Consider the following 22859-nt stretch of genomic DNA (forward strand, 5'->3'; position numbering starts at 1 on the left):
CATTATGTATAGAATGTTTTAACAGGAACAAGGATCAAATGGCAGAAAAATATTGTTGTACGCTCCTGAGATAACATCTAGAAGATGAAAACTTGTACAAAGAATGCCAAATTCACAATTTTCTACTAATCTTAATATCTGTCTAAAATTCTAATCTTGGAAATGAAAAACTGTATACACTTCCAATAATTTCTAAATTTAGTAATAAAAGTAGTAACCCTATGAACAGGTATAAAACTCTCATTGGGGAAGGTGTGATAAAATACTGAAAGAACTGTACTTTAAAACAGGACCAATTGGTGTTATGCATTCTTAAGCTGTTCCCTTTAACTCTGAAAGATTTTCAATAGAGTAGTGAAGGAAATTACCTCCAATTTTACTCATTAGGTAAAGGAAACATGGTTTGAAGTAGTATACTGAAAAGTATTACTCATCTTTTCTACATCTTGCATTGTATAATAGATAAATGTACATATTTGTGCATAACATTATGCCATAGCACATATGCTGCAGATCTGTGAGGTTCATACTTTTGGTTGGTGCCAAATGTATATGGTGCCTCATCAGTTGTGAGGGTTAGAAAGGTCAGCTTGTAAAGCACATATACTTCTGCTCAAAGACCACCATCTGGAAAAGAAAGTGGTTTTCTATTCCAATCTAAAGAGTAAAACCAGAATGGTATTTGAAATGTTAAGCATCTGTTGGAGGCTGTAAGAGACTGGGCCTTCATGGTACAAATCAAGGTTGTAGTCTACACTGCAATCAGTGTTTCCAGTGTTTAGTTACTAGCACAAATACTGTCTCTTAAAATAAGCTCTATAGATTTAGAAACTGCACTTTGATATATGAGTGGAATCTTTTTGATAAAGAGGGTGATTAAGAAATACTTTAAATAAAAGAAGTGATCATTATCCTGCACAAATTTGAAGTTCAGTTGGTGATAATTTAATCTTGCTTTATTGACTGTGAGGTCATTTTTAGTCCTTAGTTTTAGGACTAGAGAATTATCATTGTCTTAACCTATAATAAATAACAATCCCCTGCACCCTTTCTAAAATGGTGATATTCCCCCAACTCTGCTAAGTATATCTGAGTGTAGGGCATATGGGCAATCCTGTCATTGATGAGAGGAAGCTCTATTCTACATGGACACAATCCAACACTTGAATCAGATCTGATGAGCCAAAACTGATCTCCCCTTTCACACAAAAGTTCTTATATCGTCGTTTCCGACTCACAAAAGTTCTTATATATTCTTAAATTGCTTAAGGAACTAGAGATCTTGCAATACTGTGTGAGATCACAGAACTAGAAAAAATGGGATCATAAAGTTTTATATCCTCAGTAAGTATTTAAGTATTTGTCATGGATTAGAGAAGCGATACGAAGTCTGGAAAAGTTCTGTAACTTCATATTCCACATCACATTTAGTGAAATTCCCAGATACAATGACAGTCATTAGAAAATCCAATTTCCTGGGACAAAAAAGCAGATAAAGCCTATTACTCTAATTGGTTTTGTGAATGATTTTGAGCAATCTTAACCCAACATCTTAGATCATCCTCCCCAATCTGTCAACCCGCAGATGTGTTCTACTATAATTACCATCACAGTGAGCCAGCACAATTGGACATTATGGGAAACATGAAGGTGAGAGAGAGGGGGGGAGGTTTGCCATTTTGGGGAAGGTTAACTGGCACTTTCCTAATCAGTAAGGAGCATATATGTGCTGAACTTATTGCATAAAAAACTGAATTAACTAAATTGGTTTTAAACAGGAAGGAGGCCACATGACTAACTAAAAATGGGACCCCATGATGAAAGTTTACAAAATAAAACATTTGAATTAAAGCTTTTAAAATCAAAAGACTCAACACCAGGCAGTCCGAGCTGTCTATAGCAAGGCAACTTTAAAGAAATAGCACCACCATCCCCTCAACAAGATTCCTAGACCTCTATTCTCCCTTTGGGATATCTGGAGAATTTCAGATATTTTTGTGAAAACTGAAAGGGAGAAAAACAAACCAACTGTACTCCTGAACTATAGACTTTCACTCAACACACGGCTCTCTGTTCATTTATCTGCTTCTAGTTAGAGAACATTCTTGCCAGCATAGTGAACAGCATGTTGAACTGGAACAAAGAGACCCCTGTTCCAAGTCCATGTAGAGCCACTAAACACTATGGGTGGGTTTGGTCAATCACAATCTCCCACCTTATCTACCTTACAGGGCTATTGTAAAGATAAAACTCTATTCATCCCACCCTGAGGTTGCTCAGAAGAGAGTTGAAATAAAACAGAAGTATTTTCTATAATGATCTGTGACCTAGACCTATCACACCCGCCTTGAAAACTAGAGCCCTTCCTGTTGTTTCTGGAACAATGTTTTGGAATGTTTCCACCACTGGAAATATTTTGGCTATATCAAGATGCAAGAAATAAAGTTTTTTCCTTTCAAAGGAGAAATGCCACAACACTGTACTAACAAAGGCAGATACCAGGACTGAATTAAGTAGTTCTTCTCCAAATGAACTCATTGGGTGCAATTTTCTATTTCTCCTTGTGTGTATAGTATGACATATAAAGATGTAACTTCATTTGTATTATATTTATCTTGCCCGGCAGCCTCCTGTATCCTGTTACTCAAATCTTATAACGTTGTGTTTGTGGCTATCAGCACAACTTTTGACTTCAAACTATAGCTACTTAATTGGCCAACCTTTAAAACAAAACCATGCAAAAACTAGAAAACACCTCTCCTTGAATCTCTAGATCTTCCAAAACTACTCTATGATCAACTTCTAGTGGAAGTTACATTGGATAACCTAGAGATTCCTAGACAAATATGTGACTAATGAAATTCGCAAAACTCAAACACACAAAAGTGGAGGGCCAAGTGTATGATGAAAAATCAAGGGTTTTAATTGAGATTGGTCTCTGGCAACTTCTTCCTGAGAATACTAAGTGAGCACATCTTTCTTCTTTCACCTTCACTTGCTGGCATATGTTGTTCTGGCATGGAAGAGATATTAGACATGCCACCTTCAAACCTCTCCTGAATTTAACATTTCTTTCCTTCCCTCTCTATCTGTTACAGAAATTCAAAACTAAATTGTTCATTACTAAATAATGCATTATGGGACAGCTTTCAATTATTTTCCATTGCTTCTCCAGCTACAACAAAAGAATGGCATAAAACTTGCAATATTCTTGTCAAAATGAGATCAGCTGAGGCCCCTCCCACCATCTCCAACTGACGCTCGGATGCCAGAGCTAAGAGGGAGCCATGAAGACAGTTCCATCTTGTCTTTTTACATCAGCTAGAGGCCCCTATCTGCAATAACATGCTATGCTAGTTTTATATCTGGAGCAGAATGAAGAAGGCGGGGCCGGGAAGACATCTTTCCATCATGTCTCCTGTATCAATTTAATGATATATAATAATATTATACTATACTAATATTATAATACATTGTATATACATGTAATATTAATAATAATATTATGATGTAATACAATGTAATAATAATTATAATTCACTATTATAATTGTATATTTATATTACATGCAATATTGCTAATAATATTGCGATATAGTTGTATAATATAATATATTGTATGTATATATACTTGTAAACCACCCTGAGTCCCCTTCGGGGTGAGAAGGGCGGTATATAAATGTTGCAAATAAATAAATAAATAAATAAATGCTTTAAAATTACCTTCAGAAGTAATGTTTATAAGTACAAAATACTGCTTGTTACATCACTGAAGTAGCTTTATTTGCACTCATTAAGTTCTTTACAAAATGTTAAACCACCCCAAGATGTGATGGAATGAAGATTGATTTATGTTTTTAAAAAACAAACTCTCAGAATTTCTGTAGAATTGTAGGTACTATTTAACATGAGCATCTCTGGAAAGGTGTTCTACATTTTCTACAACAAGACTACTGCTGTCGAGGGCTCTTTTACTTTATTGACTTAACAATGAAAATAAGTAACATATAGTCAACGTGCAGGTTATGGAGATCCAATGCTAGTGGAGATCCACTTGTTTGTTAAAGCGTATCAAATGAAAGCATGTTTGTGCAAGACTAGCTAAAAGTAGCACATTTGTTCTACAGATGCTATTTCATCATCTTCCTTGTTCAGAGGGCCCTTCCACACAGCCATATAACCCAGAATATAAAAGCAGATAATCCACAATATCTGCTTTGAACTGGATTATCCGAGTCCACACTGGCATATAATCCAGTTCCATGTGAATTTTATAAAGATTTATTATAAAGAATTTTATAAAGAAGGGGCCAGAGAATCATGCGCTAAATTCAGGTGTTGCTCCTATTAGAAGAAACTCACTGACTCAGTCATTAGTATGCATTCACATGCATATAGAGAGAACAAGTTTGGAAATTAAGACAGAGCTTAGCTAAAGGGTCTATTCTCAAAGCAAGGTGAAATGAGGATATTATTCTTCTCACCTACTTAGGAAGTTGGGGTAAGGAACATTTAATCTAGGTTACTTACTTCTAGGTTACTTATTTCAAGTCAGAAAGTAGAGAGCAGAGTACAGCATAAGCTTTGGCAAGATGGAATCTAGCAAAATAAATACACCCAGGAGAGTCTTTGAAAGTTGCAGCAACACATTAAATAAGGCTCACAAATTGTAGCAATGTGCTGCTTTATAGCTGTGCTGCACATGGTTATTTCCATTTGCTTGGAGCCAAACCTGCCAAATTGGATAATTTGCACTTTTGTCTCCAATCTGGAAATGATCCATGGAGTCTCAGAGCCAGGTCCTGAGATCTGTCAATCTAACTGCAATTGAAAACTGATTGGTAGTCCACTACATCAGATAGTTTGAGAAGCATCATTACATATTTAATAGATTTAAAACAAAACAAAACAAAAACTTACTACAGCTCAAACTTCGTAAGGGGCAAATAGTTTAATTGGACCAATGTTTTAATGGCAGAAAAATACAGACTTTCAGAAACACTAGAATAGTAAATGACTTCTCTATGGCATTTAATTAGTTACACACCTAAGTACAAACACTTGTGCATGACCTGTCCATCATTTAAAATGTTATGTGCAATCAATTTAAATGGGAAAATTTAGCAGGTGCTTGAAACTAAGCATATAAAAAAGATTTGGGCTGGTCTATAACCCTTGTGTTTCAGGGTATATTTTCCACTGCTAGATATAACAGTGTAATACTATATGGGTTTACACAAGAGTAAATCCCACTGAGTTAAGTGAGACCAACTCTCAAGGAAATATGCATAGGAAGACTGCACTAGGAAACCCACAGAAGTGAATTAATCATCTCGTAAAAGAAAAAGACCCATCGTTTCAGGATTTGAACATGTGAGGCAGAATTATAAAGCCAAGAGGCTGACGATGTCTTTAAAGCCTAATCTACTTCTGAAACTTCAATCATTATTTAAGAAAAAAATTCTCCCACATATTGGGAGAAACAAATACTGACAGAGGCTTCTGTTAATCTTGAACTCTTGACCTAAAGGTGCAAGGCCAAATTGCTTTATGCTTCATATGTCAGCTTCCATCTACACCATGTACAAAATTACTTGTCTCTGATATTCAGTTGGAAAATGTGAAAAATCTTACTAATGGTGGAGCTCTTGATTTTGTCTGGCAGCATAATGTATTGATTGTGAAGGCAAAACACCAAATAACACTTACCAGTGGGAAGTTCATATTGGGTATGTGGCAGAGGGGAAGCCACATAAGGAACATGTTGTTAACAATTAACCTTAATAAGCAGCTCTGAACCCACGTCTGCATCTGATGTCCCCTAATTGAAAACTAGGGTGAGGTTTTAATCAAGACCCACCCACCACATCAGAAGAGGGTGGCAAGAAGTCCCGAATGAGAGGAAACAAGAAAATTACAGCAACCATTACAGAAGCATATCCACCTGTGGGCCATTTGGACACTGCCACCCCCATGTATATTTCAGACCCAACCATTCACAGAACATACCTGTTAAGAGTATACTGTCATGTAACATATGGCTCTGTTTAATCAAATATACAATTCTGTTGTTTCCAACCCAGAATATTCCTTTAAGGCACTATGCCGTCCAAGTCAGTCATTCACACTCTGATGTGGTTCTCAAACATTTAAATATTTATACACTGCATTTTATTTTATGTATATTCTGTCTGAGATACTTTTTAACTTCACAGACTCCTACACTTTTCTGAAGGCCATTTTGCAGTAGTTGCTGTCCCACGAGCCCAGGCGTAATGGGTCTCATCCAAAATTCTGTTTGCTTGTTTTCTGTTAAGCACATTGCTCAAAATATGACAAAAAGCAGAAATTGGAGCTACAAAGACTCTTTTTTCACAGTGATATTTGAACCAGCTGTAAAGATTTAAATCACACTAGCTCTTGTTTTATGAACGTCCTTTTACAATAAGAAAACCATGGAATGCCTTGAAAAAAGAAACTCTGATATGAAACAGATGTTTTATCTTTTCTAGCTTTACCATTGTAGTTTGTGATGGGTAATTAATGCACAGAACTTTGTTTAAGCATTTGGATTGGTAAAGAGAAGTTCTTTCTTATAGGACTGGATAGCTGTGGATAACTCAAGACATTCTGAATAAACAGCAAAAATATGTGAACATATTTGATTGTTTTGGATGATTACTTCTGCATGTACAGAATATAATACAGTGTGTTATGTAGTGAATACTTTCAATTAGATTAATAGGGGAAAACTAATACATGCAAGGCATCAAATGCAATGGAGATGTTTTTTCATCTAACAGAAGCTTTGAGGAAGGTGACACGAAGCTGAAGGAAATGGTTAAGATCTCTGCATTGTTTTTTCTGACAAAATCAACAGCTATCAGCACTAGCAGCACAATACTGTAATCCGTACTAAAAGAAAAAGAGAGAAATTTATAGTGAAGTCTCGACCTTCACAGATAGCTTGCTCCCGAGTACCGTGTTTCCCCCAAAATAAGAGAGTGTCTTATATTAATTTTTGCTCCCAAAGATGTGCTAGGTCATATTTTCAGGGGATGTCTTATTTTTCCATGAAGAAGAATTCACATTTATTGTTGAACAAAAAATTGAACATTTATTATATACTGTACAGTAGCTGTCATCACAAACCAGAATAACCAGTCAAACTGTGAATCCTATCAAGAATTTCTTGTTACTACCATTATTTCCATGTACAGCCATCTATGGTACGTACATTTACCAATCCTGCATGCTCTGGTGTTTTGTTCAGCAGGCATGCTTCCAAACAAAAACTTTGCTATGCCTTACTTTCGGGGGAGGCCTTATATTTAGCAATTCAGCAAAACTTCTACTAGGTCTTATTTTCAGGGGATGTCTTATTTTCGGGGAAACAGGGTAGCCTGTCATATACAACCTTGATTTTATTAGCTTATAAAATTTCAGTGCTTCATACTACAATGATTTATTAGGTCTGATTCTGTATCTACTATACAGTATTAAATTCATTTAGAATAATGAAATGAACTTGAATTCACATTCTGAGCAATAACACTGCAATTTCAGGCCCTTGTTCTTTTGTGTCTGTGTGTGCAGTGTACTGGGATGACGGGAACAGGGGTCTACAGTAGAAGGAATCAATAGAAAATGTTATTGGGGGGATTCTTTGTGAAAGTGAAAATGTCTTTCCATTCTTCAGATCTAATTAATGGCCTGTAGGATTAGGGTCATACTTTGTGTTGCCTTGACTCCACAGAACGCCACAGGACTAGTTAGTCAATAACTACTGGAACACAATGCACCCACTGCTGTTATATCTGAAACAGAAAACTATGATGTGTGCTTGCTCCTCAAAATAAAATTGCAAGCTACAATTAAATCCCAGTTTGTACTTATAGTTTACAAGTTCTTGTACTTATAGCTTGCTACAGTTTTTATTTAAAAAGCAGTACTGTCTGTACAAGGAGAGGAGAGAACACAAAAGTCAGAACTTTGCTCATTTAATCTGGGTTTGGCATTACATTTGAATTGGTTCTACGTATTGCATTTGCATGCCTGTTCTCTCAATTCATATTCAATAACATCTGTGGTTCCACTTGTTGCCAGCTGGCTAAACCCTATATTTTCCCTGTATCTTACCAACTTTCTCCATTCTTAAAAATCCTGAACTGGAATAACTAGACAGCCTTTTTCATTTCATGTTTGGCTATTTGCCTTACCTGTTGCCACGCTTGAAGAGTTTTATGAAGAGAGTGAACAGCATGTTGTCCAAAGCTGATAAATATTGGATCCACCATCACTTGTCCATCCAATAACCTTTCCACTAAATTGCCAGAAATAGCAATCTGCCCAAACACACCAAATGGCTTTACAATATCTTGCATTGTTACGTTTCTATATTCCAAGAGTTTGCAGTGAATCTTGGTAGAGAATTGTATCTCCTTGAAAACCGATCCATCACGCCATTGCCTTAAATAGATATGTGGTTTTTTGAATGAAATAATTGAGTATTCTAGCTCAGATGGCACATTTTTATCAGAGATAAATGGATGAAGAAACTTTGGTGATGCTGTAGAAGAAAACAAAAAAGACCCAGGATATAAACCTGAAAGACATACAAAAACTGACTCTAACTGTTGATGAGAGCAGTATCATTGATGAAGCAAAACACACATCTTCTATATCAGACCAGTATATTTTTGTTATTGAGATTATTAATACAATTATAAGAACACAAACACATGTGTGTATTGTTAAAAAATCAGCATTCTTGGAAGGTAGCAGTATACTATAGCCATTTGTTTATACAACACATTTTGATGATAATGATTATGGCAATAACAGCAGAAATAATAATTGCCACCTAACAAACTAGAGCCAAATCACAGATCTTTAACTAAAAGCTGGAGAACAAATTAGCATTAAGAGAACATGGGGGATAAACCCATTTGTAACATCTGTTTAATTCTGGAGCACACAGTGATAAAATATACATTGTTAATGGCGATATGGATCAACACGTAGTATATGCACAGGGAAAATGAAAAAGTAAAATTGTTTTTAATATATCCCATTATCAAGTGTATTTTTTGAAAGGCACCAGAAGAAAGCACCATCTCATGCATTAGTGGAATCATGCAGGTGTCTAGAAATGCGTATGATGATGATGTTTATTTATACCCTGCTATTTCTCTCCCCAAGGAGGCTAAAAGCAGTGTACAGTATGTAATTGTGTGTGTTTGTGTTCATGAATTTCATGGGAGTTTTTTTTAAGGCAAAGAATGCTCAGAGGTGATTTTTTCCAGTTCTTACTTCTGTAATATGCCACATAGTATTTTAGAGTACCTAAATATCCTAAAGGCACCAAATTCCAAATGAGCTTAGAAGTTAAGGAGAATGAGCTCTGGTTAGTACTTGCATGAGAGTCTGCCAATGAATACCAGGTGCTGTAGGTTATATTTCAGAGAAAGGGACTGGAAAAACCAACTCTGAATATTCCTTACCTTAGGCCCCTTCTACACTGCCCCTGTATCTCAGGATCTGATCCCAGATTATCTGTTTATACCAGATTTTCTGGCAGTAGAGACTCATATAATAAAGTTCAAAGTAGAAAATCTGGGATCGGATCCTGGGATATAGGGCAGTGTAGAGGGGGCCTAAGAAAACATGATGATATGGGCACATTCATGGGGTACGTAAGTCGACAAGTGACTTAAAACATGCATGTCCACACACATACATTACTTTAACTCGCATGTGTCAAATGCAAAGCTTGTGGGCCAAATTCAGTCCACCATGTCATTGTATGTGACTCATGAAGCTTTCAATGCAAGAGCAACAGTGCTGTGGCGCAGGCGGGAGAGCAAGCCAGCTGCAATTAACTGCAATGAATCACTCTGACCAGGAGGTCATGAGTTCGAGGCCCGCTCGGAGCTTATGTTTGTTTGTCTTTGTTCTATGTTAAAAGGCATTGAATGTTTGCCTATATGTGTAATGTGATCCGCCCTGAGTCCCCTTCGGGGTGAGAAGGGCGGAATATAAATGTTGTAAATAAATAAATAAATAAATAAATAAATAAATAAATAAATAAATAAATGTAATTATCTTACAATTACAGCTGGCCCTTTGAAGGCAACCATAAGGTTTATGTGGCCCTTGGTGAGAATGAGGTTGCCATCCCTACTTTAAATAAATGACTACCCAAAGTGTAGAACAACTGATTACTTTCAGAATGTAGAAAATAATTATACTAGAAATAAACCATTCTTAAATTGGCTGAAAGTCCATCTACAATACCCATAGTTGTGGATACTTAACTGTCTCGCTGTGAACAAACAAGCAAAGAAAACAATGATAATTAACAGCAGTCTAAGAATACTTCTTTCTCAAAAAGGAAAGTCCATATGCTAATATGTGTTGTGTTTGGTTCAAGCTGCTTTTGCTTTTCTCACTGTCTGTAACATGAAATGTAAAAAATATGGAAATGGATTCAGTAGCTGGAACAGGAAAGAGCTAAAGACAGTGTTAACCCAGGTCAATTTCAACTCATGAATTTAAACCTACATTTTACTGGTGCAAATGATTTTACTGTGTTTTTAATCATGGCTATGTCTTCTAATATATATGTTTTAATTGTCTTATGTTTCTATAATGTATTTTAACTATGCTGTTTCTTGCCTTGAGGAGAGGTGGCTAACAAATAAAAATGATTATTACTATTGTTATTGTTATATGATAATGATGTCATTGTTTTACGTTAATTTAATATTCATGTCAGAAAATGTGTCATTTTTTTCTTTTTTAGGTAAAGGAATAAACAAACTACTTCATTGCAAAGCCCCATTATTATTTTTTAAGTATATATTTGTTCATCTTTCTTGGAAACTATTATTTGAAATCAGACAACTTAAAAAAAATTTTTGGAATAAAATCAACATTTGTATAACAGCACATACTAGTGAATAAAAACAGATGGACTTCTCCCCTTCTTTTTACAATAACTTGAGTTTTCGATTCTCAGAGTTTTCTTTCTAATCTCTGCTCAATGGATGTAAAAACTTTCAGCAAAAGTACAAGAATTCTGGCCAAACTAAAAAGCTGGATTTGTTTTATCAGATAGTTCAGAACAAAGTGATGGTGCACTTGCAACCATTAGTCAGGACTTAGAAAGTGTAGCACCTTCTGCAGTTACTGAATCAAACACTTTTTCCCACACATTCCTGCTACCGATAGGTAGGTGTACGCTATCTGAACATATGGTTCTAGCAACAAAGAAACTGCAAATATAAAGCAGGTGGAGCCATGATGAATACAAGTAAAAGCAAGTTATAGCATTCATCTTGTGAGTGTAAGATACATACATACCTGTGCCCAACTGATCCAGATGATGGCAAAGATGGAGCTCCAAATGAGCAAATTGGATTGAAACTCCAAGGGAAGGCACAAACCAAGGAGTAAAGCACGAATCCACCCTAGTACAAGCTGCTAGGGCAGTAGGAGTTACAAGCTGGTCACAAGCACTTTGGGAGCCTGATTCGCTTTCAGAGCTGAAGGGAAAAATAAAGAGCATTGCTTGAACACATCCTAGTACTTATCAAAGTATTTGGCCATTTGTACTGTTGACTTTGGGCAAAAATACAGAAATGACTAAGATTATTTTAACTGCTAACTGCAACAACTGATGCACATAAAACTTCTAGACAGACCTTGCCTGATAGATATTTCAATTCATTTACCACTTTTAATTAGGGAGAACAAATTAAATATACTAATCTGTTAGAACAGGAAAAAGAGTGTGATCATTCAACAACAGTTAAAACATATTTTCATTGCATTAATTTCATCAATGAAACACAGCATTTAAAAAGTGTAAGTACAATGAAATAGAATTATTTTAACAGATGACACTCTTCATATTTTTGTATACATTGAGTACTACTACACTGTCAATCATTCAGAAAGAGAACAATTTCAATGTGGGATTTTAAAACAGAATTCTAAAGACGTAATTTTATAATTTTCAATATATGGTGCTGCATGTCTTCCAGTATCATGGCATCATGAAATGCTTCCAAAAATTATTCCACAAACACTTTAAAATGTCCCCATTTCTAACACTTCAGTTCTTTTCATGGTACATCCAAGTAGACATGCATAACATTGTGCTGGTAATAATACATAGGTTAGTATCGTAAGAGCTCTCTCTCGTTCTTGTTCTCATTCTCTGTGTGAGCGTATTTCAGAAGCAGGCAAATTCCCAGATACTCCAGCACACAAATGGGGTTATACCACTTTTTATTATGCTGCTGCTTCATCTAATTATTGAAACTCAGCAGTACATGCGAAAACAATGTAAAGAGCAGGTGGATACCCAAGTATTTCACAGGGTCCCTGAAAACAGAGACCCTTTCATTGCATATTTCAATTTCAAATAAAGTGGTAGTGGCCGAAGTGCAGGTGGCAACTGGAAGCTGCAGAGACCACTATAGTGAGCTGCAGATTAAGGGCCACATGAACTCACCATTCACATCTGAGGGACAGATAGATGAATTTTAATTGATAGATTACTTCTGGGCATTTAAATTTAATGAACTCAAAGATTATTTTCTTCATATGCAATAATATATATATTCTGGATGCCAAGAATAAGAGAAATTGAAAGGCCAACTTTATTATCATAGAAGAGGAACAACATATGAAGAGATTTGTGTGAAATGTTGGGGAAGAGGAAGTTATGTGGTTAGGAACATCACTACTACACAGCATATATAGCAGACTGCTGTTTAAGGAATAAAACTATACAACCTCCTCAAACCCCCCACCCCCACCCCCCATGTTAGCCGGTTCTTTTATATGCTGTTTATATTGTATTGTTCTGGGCATGGCCCCATGTAAGCCACCCCGAGTCCCCGTTGGGGAGATGGTGGCAGGGTATAAATAAAGTTTTATTATTATTATTATATTATTATTATTATTATTATTATTATTATTATTATTATTATTATTATTGTTGTTGCCTGAAAGTACCCTCTGAGTTACATTATTATTTTGTCAATTGCAACAGACATTAATTCTTCACATACTGTCAGGGTTATCACTGACAAAGCCTTTCCAGAGAATACTTTTAAAGGAAATATTAACCAGAGTGGCAAGTCCCTAATGAACACGTAGCAATGATTTTGACTATCGTGGTAAATGCTTTGATGAGAAAAAAGTCCACTACACTCCACAGCTTTATGCCTAGTTCCCAAAGAGTTCATATTTCTGTGATACTAAGCTAACCACAAAGGTGATTTTGTGACGGTCCCACATTCTGAGGAATTAACCTTGTCTAAAATGCTTAACTTCTCAGAGATGAAAATGCATTCCTTCGCAATTAACATAAAGAGATCATTTTAACCTGATATGATCAATGGAAACCAGATGTTAATTTTTTTTATTGATTTGTTATCCCTTTTCTTTTTTTCAAGATTCTTATACACACAGACAAACTGCAACCAAGAATTGTGCAGACTACGGTACAAATTTGTGGTCTACCTTTTTTGGTGTGTGCCTGTATATGTATTTATATCTCAAGCTGTGTGTGCAATCAAGCAAATATTCAACATACATACTCTGGCTTGCTGTGTAGGAGACAATTGTTTATAAGCCACAAAATTTATCTGGTGCTGCTGTGTGAAGTCTAAGATTTAATGCCAGTACAGTGGCTCAAGTAATAGATTAGAGTTTTGGAAATAAGACTGCAAGATACTATTGAGGTATGAAGTTCACTAGATGATCCTATGCCAATCACTATTTCTTAACTTAAATCTACTATGACAGTAAAGCCAGGCAAGGGACACACTTCTTAGGTTATTATAGAGAAAAAAATATTAAAATATAAGAGCCAAACAAAAAATATTAGACACAACTTGAATGGGCATTCATCAGGTATGTTTTAAATACCCTCCCCTACTGCATGTGCCAGAATAGATCATGGCTGTGTTTGGACACCACATAAAAATATTTTGTGGGCAGAGTGAATGATCCTGCTTTCTCAATTTACAATAACAGAATTCTCTATCTCATTAAATAGTTGCAATTTTGATTACCTTTGGTCATCCCCTGAATTCTGATTGCTATTTAGGACAATTCTCCAAAGGTCTGAGGCTACAAGTTCTTTCTGGTCAGTCATTAAGTTGATGGTAGGCAGTGACAGCTCGCAGACTTTGCTTTCAGATAGACTGAATTCTCTGAAAGCAACAAATGCCTTCTGGAGCTCATCCCAGTATTCCAAGCTGCAGGGAATCTGTAACATTTTACAAAACAAAACTTAGTTGCAAGTCATTTAGAGACAAATAGAAAAACATGTATTTATATTATAACCACTTTTTTAAAAAAAGGAAATAGAAGATGTTTTTATTTGCTGTCATCTCTTCAGTCACACTCTTAAATATTTCTTCCAGAATGTCAATATTAATTTATTTGACATTAATAAAGGCTTTTATGCACCTCACTAGCATCTGGTTATATTTTAACTAACTACTAAAAATAACATCGCCATAAAAATATATGAGAAACACAGATATTAAGTAGTTGCAAACTCTACCAAGTAACAATTACAAATTCATATTAGGAAAGTTTTTTCTAGGCCTTTGATTAAATGACTGAAATTTTTGATATAATTCTCACATATACAAATAGAAATAATTTCCCACTGTAAATCTGTGTTAGAAATCAGTAATTACTAGGGTGAGCAGCTAATTATCCGCTGAGGACCTTTTTGTCCCAGGAAGACTGGCCACATCCAGTTGCAGTTTAGTAGTAAAGATATAATAGCTCTCCTAAGAACCATTGTGTTGGTTTATCTAGACTGAGCACCAGCTTGTTAACCCTCATCCTGCCCACTGCTGTGTCTAAGCATCTATTGGGAATGGTTTTTATTGCTCCTTATTCAGCCAAGAATAAAAATAAGAGCGGTGTGTGGTCAGCTTTGGAGGTTACTGTCCTTCACAATTCACACTCCCTCTCTCCATTGTCATAATGATATTCAGCAAAAAATATTATAAAGTGTAAGTCTGAGACACCATACGTATCATATCCTATGGGAAGAGCAAACACCATCCATTGTAATTCCCTTCAAATGTCATCACTGTGTATTGCTAGCACTGAAATAAACAGATTGCAGGATCCTGATTGTTTACTATGCAGACTATCCATGAGTCAAATAGGCTAAGCAATTAACATAAGAGAATCAGACATGCATTAGGTCTATTTTATTTTTCTGCCAAATAATCATTGTGAAGGTTGGCTTAACTGTTTAAATATGAAAGCTACACACACACACACACACACACACACACACACACATGCAGAGCAGCAACAGAAAGCAGATTTCTTTGTACACAATACTTCATTCTAAGGTGTTTAAGACATGGAAGCCCTTTATGTCATCAAATATGTAGAATGCAGTAAAAATATAATGCACGCTATAAAATAGAAACTGCAGATTTATCCTTTAGTGACCCCCTTAAGGATTTCAGAAGTCACCAAAATACTAAAATAGCAAAGTTCGTAATGTGAAATATTAAAACGAGATTGATAATCTGATATTCAAAGGCGAAAGAAAGTCCCATTGAAACCCATAGGGGGTTTGCACAGTGGAAGAGAGCTTTGGGAACTAGATTTGTGAATTTAAACTTATTTGAATTCTATATTCCTAACCATATCACATCATTTGTTCTTGTGGGTGGATGCAGGGTATTACTAATGGCCCAGCTTGGGAAATTTAAAGGAAGATGAATGCTTTGTGCAGTAGCAGCTGCCAAAAATAATACTCTGAAACTTGGATATCAAGTATATTCCACAAAATGACTCATGGCAGGGGAAGTGAAGATATTAGTTGAGCTAGAAAATGTCCCATAAGTGAAATAAAATTATATTCCTTTTGTCCTGAAAAACATGATTAATACTTTACCTACATTTCAAATAATGGCTATCTCCAGGGATAGCTCTTCTTCCATTGCTGCCATAAAAGTTTAAAACAGGGGCACTGAAAGAGTGCTGTTCGAACATACACTCTCATTTACAAACATACATTCACACAAACCAAAGCATTGCTCTACACTTTGGACCTTCCATAAGCTAGCAGCAAAAGGAGTTTTCAGTGGCACAGAGACAGTGACATGGCAAGGCAAAAATGATGGCTGCTTGAGCCTCTCTTCTCGAAAATGAGTTACTACTGAAATCTGTAACGGGAAATGAGTTGTTACAAAAACCAAGGAAGAGCTGAAATCAATTCTATGATAGTCAGCCTGACAATAATAACTGTATGCAAGTACTGGAATTAACTTCAGGGGAAACCTTTACCTTTTTTAGTACTGGAAAGATAGAATTTGCTACCTTTCTATCTGAGCTCAGGTTTACTGGTTAAGCTAGCATAAACAAATGTGGAATAAACCCCAAGAACTGGGAAGCCCTGGTCCTCAAGCATTCTAACTGGAAGTCAGCTATTACCAACAGTGCTGTGGATTTTGAAGAGGCACAAATAGAGGGCGAAAGGAATAAACATGCCAAAAGGAAGGTGCATCAAGCAAACCCTTGTCGGGATCAGCTTCCATCTAGAAATCTTATTGTGAAAAATCATGCGGATCTAGAATAGGTCTCTACAGTCACTTACGAACCCACTGCCAAGACTCTACTTCTGGAAGACAATCATACTCAGCCACAAGTGATTGCTGCTGCTGATGACTAGTGAAGATTTTAACTTGAGTGACAGTAGAGGCACACTGTCTTTGGAATGTTCTTTACATGTCTCTCACTTTCCAGTTCTGTGTTTAGGATAGTTTTGTACTGATAAGCTGGTTGAAAATGTCTTAAGTGTTTAAAAACGTTTTTAAACACTTTTTGGAAGCTGCTCTGAAGCCTCATGATGACTGACATTCTAAACATCAATATTCAAAACATGAAACCAATATAACCCATATAGGAATGCTACTACCTTCAGAGGCTCCAAACGCAGTTTCTAAAATAATAATGTAAGATGCAAACCAAGTACTTCACCCATCAACATAGGTATTATGAAAGATCAGAACACAATCTTAACAATGAAAATTAGGAGAAAGTAAACAAATAAAACATGTTCATGCATTACATAGCAGTAGCAAATGTAGAGAAGCTGTGTAGCTGGTATCTAGTTCCTCATAAAAATAGCACCCTTGAGTAACTACTTGGTGGCAAATGTTTCTTATAGCTGCCTATATATTATCAACTGCCAAAAAAGTAGTGCTTCTTGTTCCAAGGAAACTGCATTTAAGGTTAATTGATTTAACAAAAAAATATGTATGTGTTGACTATTCAATTGAAACTGGGGAGGTATCAACATTATTATATCTGGATCACACTTTATATGATTACTCAGAAGCTTCAATGTCTAATATTTTAATTTTTTTTCCTAAGGATGGCCATGCCTGACAAATATAACTGTACACCAAAGCAGATATATTATAGAAGAGGCCTATCTATTTGTATAAATGTGAACTCAATCATCTTTTATTTAGGACATATAACTAAAAAGATGTAGAATAAAATATAGAAAATAAGAGAACAACTCCTACAGTCAATTCTCTTTTAAACGTTTACATGAATCCATGCTCACAAAGATTCTGTAAAAATCTACAATCCATAAGATGTTTATCTGAGAAATGTTCCCAAGATTTTTTTTCTCCTTTATAAATTTTTCCAGAGTATTTCCCTCAAGCGAATTTGCCATCTGAACATCACTTGAGGCAAACCAATGTAGTTCAGGCAAATGGTATGGATAAGCCCAAAAGCTAGATCTTAACATACCTCACAGTCAGTGATTAATTTATAAAATTAGAGATGCCCAGGACCATGACTGCCTGGAAGTCGGGCCTCTAATCTGAAAGCTTTACTCTCTAATCCTTAACGTGCAGGTCTGGAGAGTCAGTGAAAAAAAGAGAGAAAGTCTTGCCTAATGCAAGACTAATTCTTATTGCAGATCCTAACATTAACTTTCTGGAACAAAGTCTGGGATCAAAACAGAGAGATCCATGTTAAGCTAATCACATAAGTGGATTACTTTATTCTCATTACAAATGTGATATAAACCCAACAGGTGGCATGATAGCTCCTGAGAAACGAAGGTATGATGAATTCAGGAGTGTACAACAACAACAACAACAACAACAACAACAACAACAACAACTGCTTCATCTTAGAACTATTTGTTAATTAGGCTTCTCAATCAACAGCAATGTTTTATCAGCTTTTGTAAGAATTTAAAGCAATAGAAGCCAGTAACAGCCCAGACGTCCTCCTCATAGCTGCTTCCCCGTATTTGCCAACGCTTCCTTCCCCCTCTTCCTTCTTGTCTACCAGCCCTTTTGTCATCTGTCCTACATACAGTATAATCCCCAGATCTGCAGGGACTACACTTCTGAGCTTTCAATGGAAACAGGAAAAGAATGAATAGTCTGCTCTTCTATAGGCTACCCTCCTCACTTTCTGTGTTCTTGTAATATAGTACAAATAAGACATTGCAGAATGATTGCTGTATATGCAAATTATCATCATATTGGAAAGCAAGCACATTAACTTTGGCAGCCTAACAAAAACAAACAAACAAAGGAGCCAAGGCACCTTTTATACCCTAGGGAGGAGTGGGCGGGATTACCGTTTGAAAGATCACAGAAGCTTGAGAAGCTTCCGTTAGAGCCTGCGCAGGCGCAGAAACTCCGTATGTGTGCATTCACAGAGACCACAAAGAAGAATAGGGAAATATAATCAAGTTATTCACAAATAATTATAAAATGGAAAGTGGATAAAAAGAAGAAATCAATCAGAACCTTTAAAACTGATTTGCTTTAGCATGAGCTATGGATATCAATCCAATTGTTCAGATTCAGCAACCTTGTTGGATGTACGGTCACAAACACACTGGTTTTAAAGTTGTGGGGCTGAGATCAGAATGTAATAGGACACACTGCCTTAAATCCATTTGCTTTCTTTCCACAAAAATTAAAATTAAATAAACATTATTCCTGTATTTTATTTCTAAGTAAACACACTGAGATTTCTTCAATGCTAGGACAGTTTAAACTCATTCTATTAAAACCTGAACACATATTAAGTTTGACAAAACAAATAATAGATGTTCAGTTATACAGATGAAATGCAAAAAAAATCATGTTGCATGGAAAAATAGTTCTCTTTTTACATTACTCCTTGCTTTTAGATGATTTGAGAAAGAGGATTCCATACATCTTCAACTAATAGAAGCCATAAAACCCCCACTGTAATATTGGAACCAGTTGAGAAACCACAAGTATTCAAATGCAGGAAATCATGATTTTATAACATTTTAATGTGATCTACTCTTGGGAAACAAAGTTAACCAAGCCCTATTTCTGTACAGGAAATATTCCACTGTATGATTGTAATACATTGTGGTACAGGGTACAGCTGTGTGCTTTTCACCTGTAATGCCCCACTGGTATTGTGGCTTACTGCATTGCATCAAGATTGCCTTCCTGTCCGGAAAGCCCTCTAAGTACAAACAAGACTCTAAGCTGAGGTTTTATTTTCCCTTGGTATCAGAATATGGTAATTCAAGAGCCCTGAGAAATACTTTTTAACATTTAGAAAGAAATATGTAGCATTCCTTTATTTTTAGAAAAAGCATGTGGGCCAGCTTATCTTATCAATTCATCAAGCTACTAGGTTTAGAGCAAATGCAGGTGTGCTGAATGGAATTATGGACTGCAGTGTGCCACAAAGACTGGATTTATTCTCCTTAAAATCTAAAAAAGCAAAACATAAGTTTTGTAAGAACAGAAAGAGGAACAATGTGTAATGTAGACACATACACCTATACAATCAAGTAGTGTGTTGATAAGTATCAAAATAATTTCCTACAAGAAATGCCTTCACACCTTTTTTTTTTTTTTGCACACATGCCCTTTAGAAGACTCCAAAGTCTGATAGCAACAATGATAGAAGAATTCTAGTCTTAATATTTGATATTTGGTTTTGAAACCTATAAAATACAACAGGCTTTGGATTTATTTTTCTCTCAATTACATCTGAAGAAGACAATGACACATTAAGAAAAGAAAAGAAATGTATTTTAGGAACAAGAAACTGATAAAAAATAGAAGTGGGGTTCAATAGGAGCCATGCTTTACATATTGCATCATTCTCTCTCTCTTTCAAACACATACACACCACATCTGCTGGAATATACTTTGGGCAGTCTTTAAAGACTTTTCAAGAATTTCAGTGAGAACACAAAGTGACTGCCCAAATACTGGTGGAAGTTATGTTTTCAAATCACATGATATCGAAAAATATTCTGTCTGTATTTAGCTGGTAGTAAATTTCTAAGTTCTTAACTGGTTTGGAGTTGAGTAACTTCACCTGTATCTGCTTGCCTATATTTAACATAAACAAAAGGGGATCATTGTGCCTGCACACTTCTGAGAACAGTTGGGCTAGGAAGTAGGCAAAGAGGGTCTTTATTCAGTACCATCTTAACACATGGGTATGCTTGGTAGTTGCCCTGGGAGCCCATGAGTATGGAGGCTCCATGCTAATCTAGGCAAAGACCAGAATTTCACACTACGTAATTTTCAAAGCTCTCACTTGTTAAAAGGAGAAAAAACTTGTAGAACTTGTATCGGAGAGTTGGCATATCTGTTTGTAATAAAGACGTACACTTCCCATTTGTTCCCATTTTAACACATCTTTCCCTTCCTCCTCCTTCCCCTTCTTCCTCCCAGATATGGTGAATTAACTGAAATTAACTGAAAAGGGGGCATGGGTGCATTATGCCATGCTTAAAGAAAGGCATGTTTGGCCGTGCATAAACAGGGCTCTATAGGCAAGCAATGAGGGAAGCACCCCCGCCCTTCGATTGTGAGGTCAAGTGGGATTGAGTGGGGGGTCCAGTTCATTGCTTTGCCCAGGGGCCTATAGTGCTGTTAAGACAGTCCTGCCTTTACTGCAGTTGGTCCAACACCTCCTGAATGCATTATCAAATTAAGTCAAGCTACAACACTTTCAAGACTCACTTATTTTCTATGGAATTGCTTTGTATATTTTAATGGCCTTCTTAAGGATTTGGCTGCAATGCTATTTGGTTGTTTTGCCACTGTCACTAGTTTTATATAACAATGCTTAATAACAACAACATGGCCGTACTGTTTCTCTGAAAAGCTAATGTGGCACAGTGATATGACTCAGGAGACCAGGGTTCACATCCCTGCTTGGCCATGAAAACTGCCTGGGTGAACTTGATTAGGTCATGCCCTCTCAGCCACAGAGAAAGCCAAGGGCAAATCCCCTCTAAACAATTCTTGCAAAGAAAACCCTGTGATAGGATAACCTCAGGATCACTAGAAGTCAAAAATGACTTGGAGGCACACAACAATTGTTTTTTGTCACATGGGGATTGAGTTTGGATGCTAAAATAGTCTAAATAGATGTAAGGCAAATATAATCAACTGATTAATAAAGCTGCCTCGCATGAACAGTCGGATGATTGGTCCATCTACCTCAGGATTCTCTACTTTGAGTAGGGCTGTATATCTCCAAAGCCTTGGCCGGGGGACTTTAAAAAAAACTTTCCCAGCCCTACTACTTGAAGGGGAAATCAGACCTCGGGTTGTATAGAAGTATATCTCAGTTAACAAAACAGATGTATTACTGGGCATTCCTTCTTTAACAGAACATTTTGTAAAAGATACAGAAATAATATAGAAAAATAGGCATAGATTCCAGAACCACATTTTGTTTGTTATCTTTCTTGTTATATTAAAGGTGCCCAGGAAAAATACAAAGCTACTGAAAATCGCTGATCATAGAAGTCTCCTTGGATATAATTTACTTTTAAAATATAGATATATTTTTAACAGAGAGATCAAAGTGTTGTAGCTAAATCATATTTTCAACACCTTGAGATTTAAAAAATAAAGCTAAAAAGCTCTAGGTTTTCATAAAATATGCACAAAGCTCTAAATAAATATGCACAAAGCTCTAACTTTTCCATATACATACTATACTCCGCTTTATCTCTCCCGAAGGCGACTCAAAACTGCTTATATATATCTGAGCCTAGCAATCTTCTTTATTATATTATATTTATTTTATATAGTGTGTGTGTATATATATATATATATATATATATATATATATATATATATATATATGAGAGAGTGATGGCAGCAGACAAAACAACAAAACTAAACACCCCACAACCTCGAAAATTGACAGCACAACTCCTCATCCACGCCTCTAGGTTGATACAACAAAAAGAAAAGAAAAATAAAGTCCTAATTAGAGGGAGATGAATAATTGCTTTTATCCAATTTCTGCCAGTTAGAAGGCTAAGCTCCACCCACTTGGTCTCCTAGCAACCCACTCAGCCCAGTAGACAGGCAGAGTTAGGCCTCACTTAGGCCTCTTCCACACTGCCTATAAAATACAGATTATCAGATTTGAACTGGATTATATGGTAGTGTAGACTCAAGGCCCTTCCACACAGCTATATAACCCATTTATAATCTTATATTATCTGCTTTGAACTGCATTATTTTGACTCCACACTGTCATATAATCCACTTCAGTGTGCATTTTATCCAGCTGTGTAGAAGGGGCCTCATATAATCCAGTTCTAAGCAGATAATATAAGATAATAAATATGCTTATTTGATCCTTGTACGTTTGCGGCATTGAATGTTTGCCAAAATTGGAAGCCACTTTGAGTCCCCCTCAGGGTGAAATAGAGCGGGGTAGAAATAAAGTAAATTAATAAATTTGGGCTATCTTCATAATTGCTTGTCTGGGAAATATATTGTGTATTAA

General features: G+C 36.0%; 1 protein-coding gene across 3 annotated transcripts in view; it reads right to left on the reverse strand.

The window, feature by feature from the left end:
* Nucleotides 1-22859, reverse strand: part of vps13b (vacuolar protein sorting 13 homolog B) — a 389126-nt gene that overhangs the window by 57272 nt on the left and 308995 nt on the right. For all 3 annotated transcript variants that reach the window (XM_003226609.4, XM_008119485.3, XM_062980141.1), the window contains exons 40-42: nt 14090-14286; nt 11364-11545; nt 8219-8568 (exon numbers count right to left, since the gene is read on the reverse strand). In XM_003226609.4, the coding sequence (XP_003226657.2) occupies nt 8219-8568; nt 11364-11545; nt 14090-14286 (729 nt within the window). The remainder of the gene's footprint in view (nt 1-8218; nt 8569-11363; nt 11546-14089; nt 14287-22859) is intronic.

Source organism: Anolis carolinensis, chromosome 4, assembly GCF_035594765.1.
Source record: "Anolis carolinensis isolate JA03-04 chromosome 4, rAnoCar3.1.pri, whole genome shotgun sequence".
NCBI lineage: Eukaryota > Metazoa > Chordata > Lepidosauria > Squamata > Dactyloidae > Anolis > Anolis carolinensis.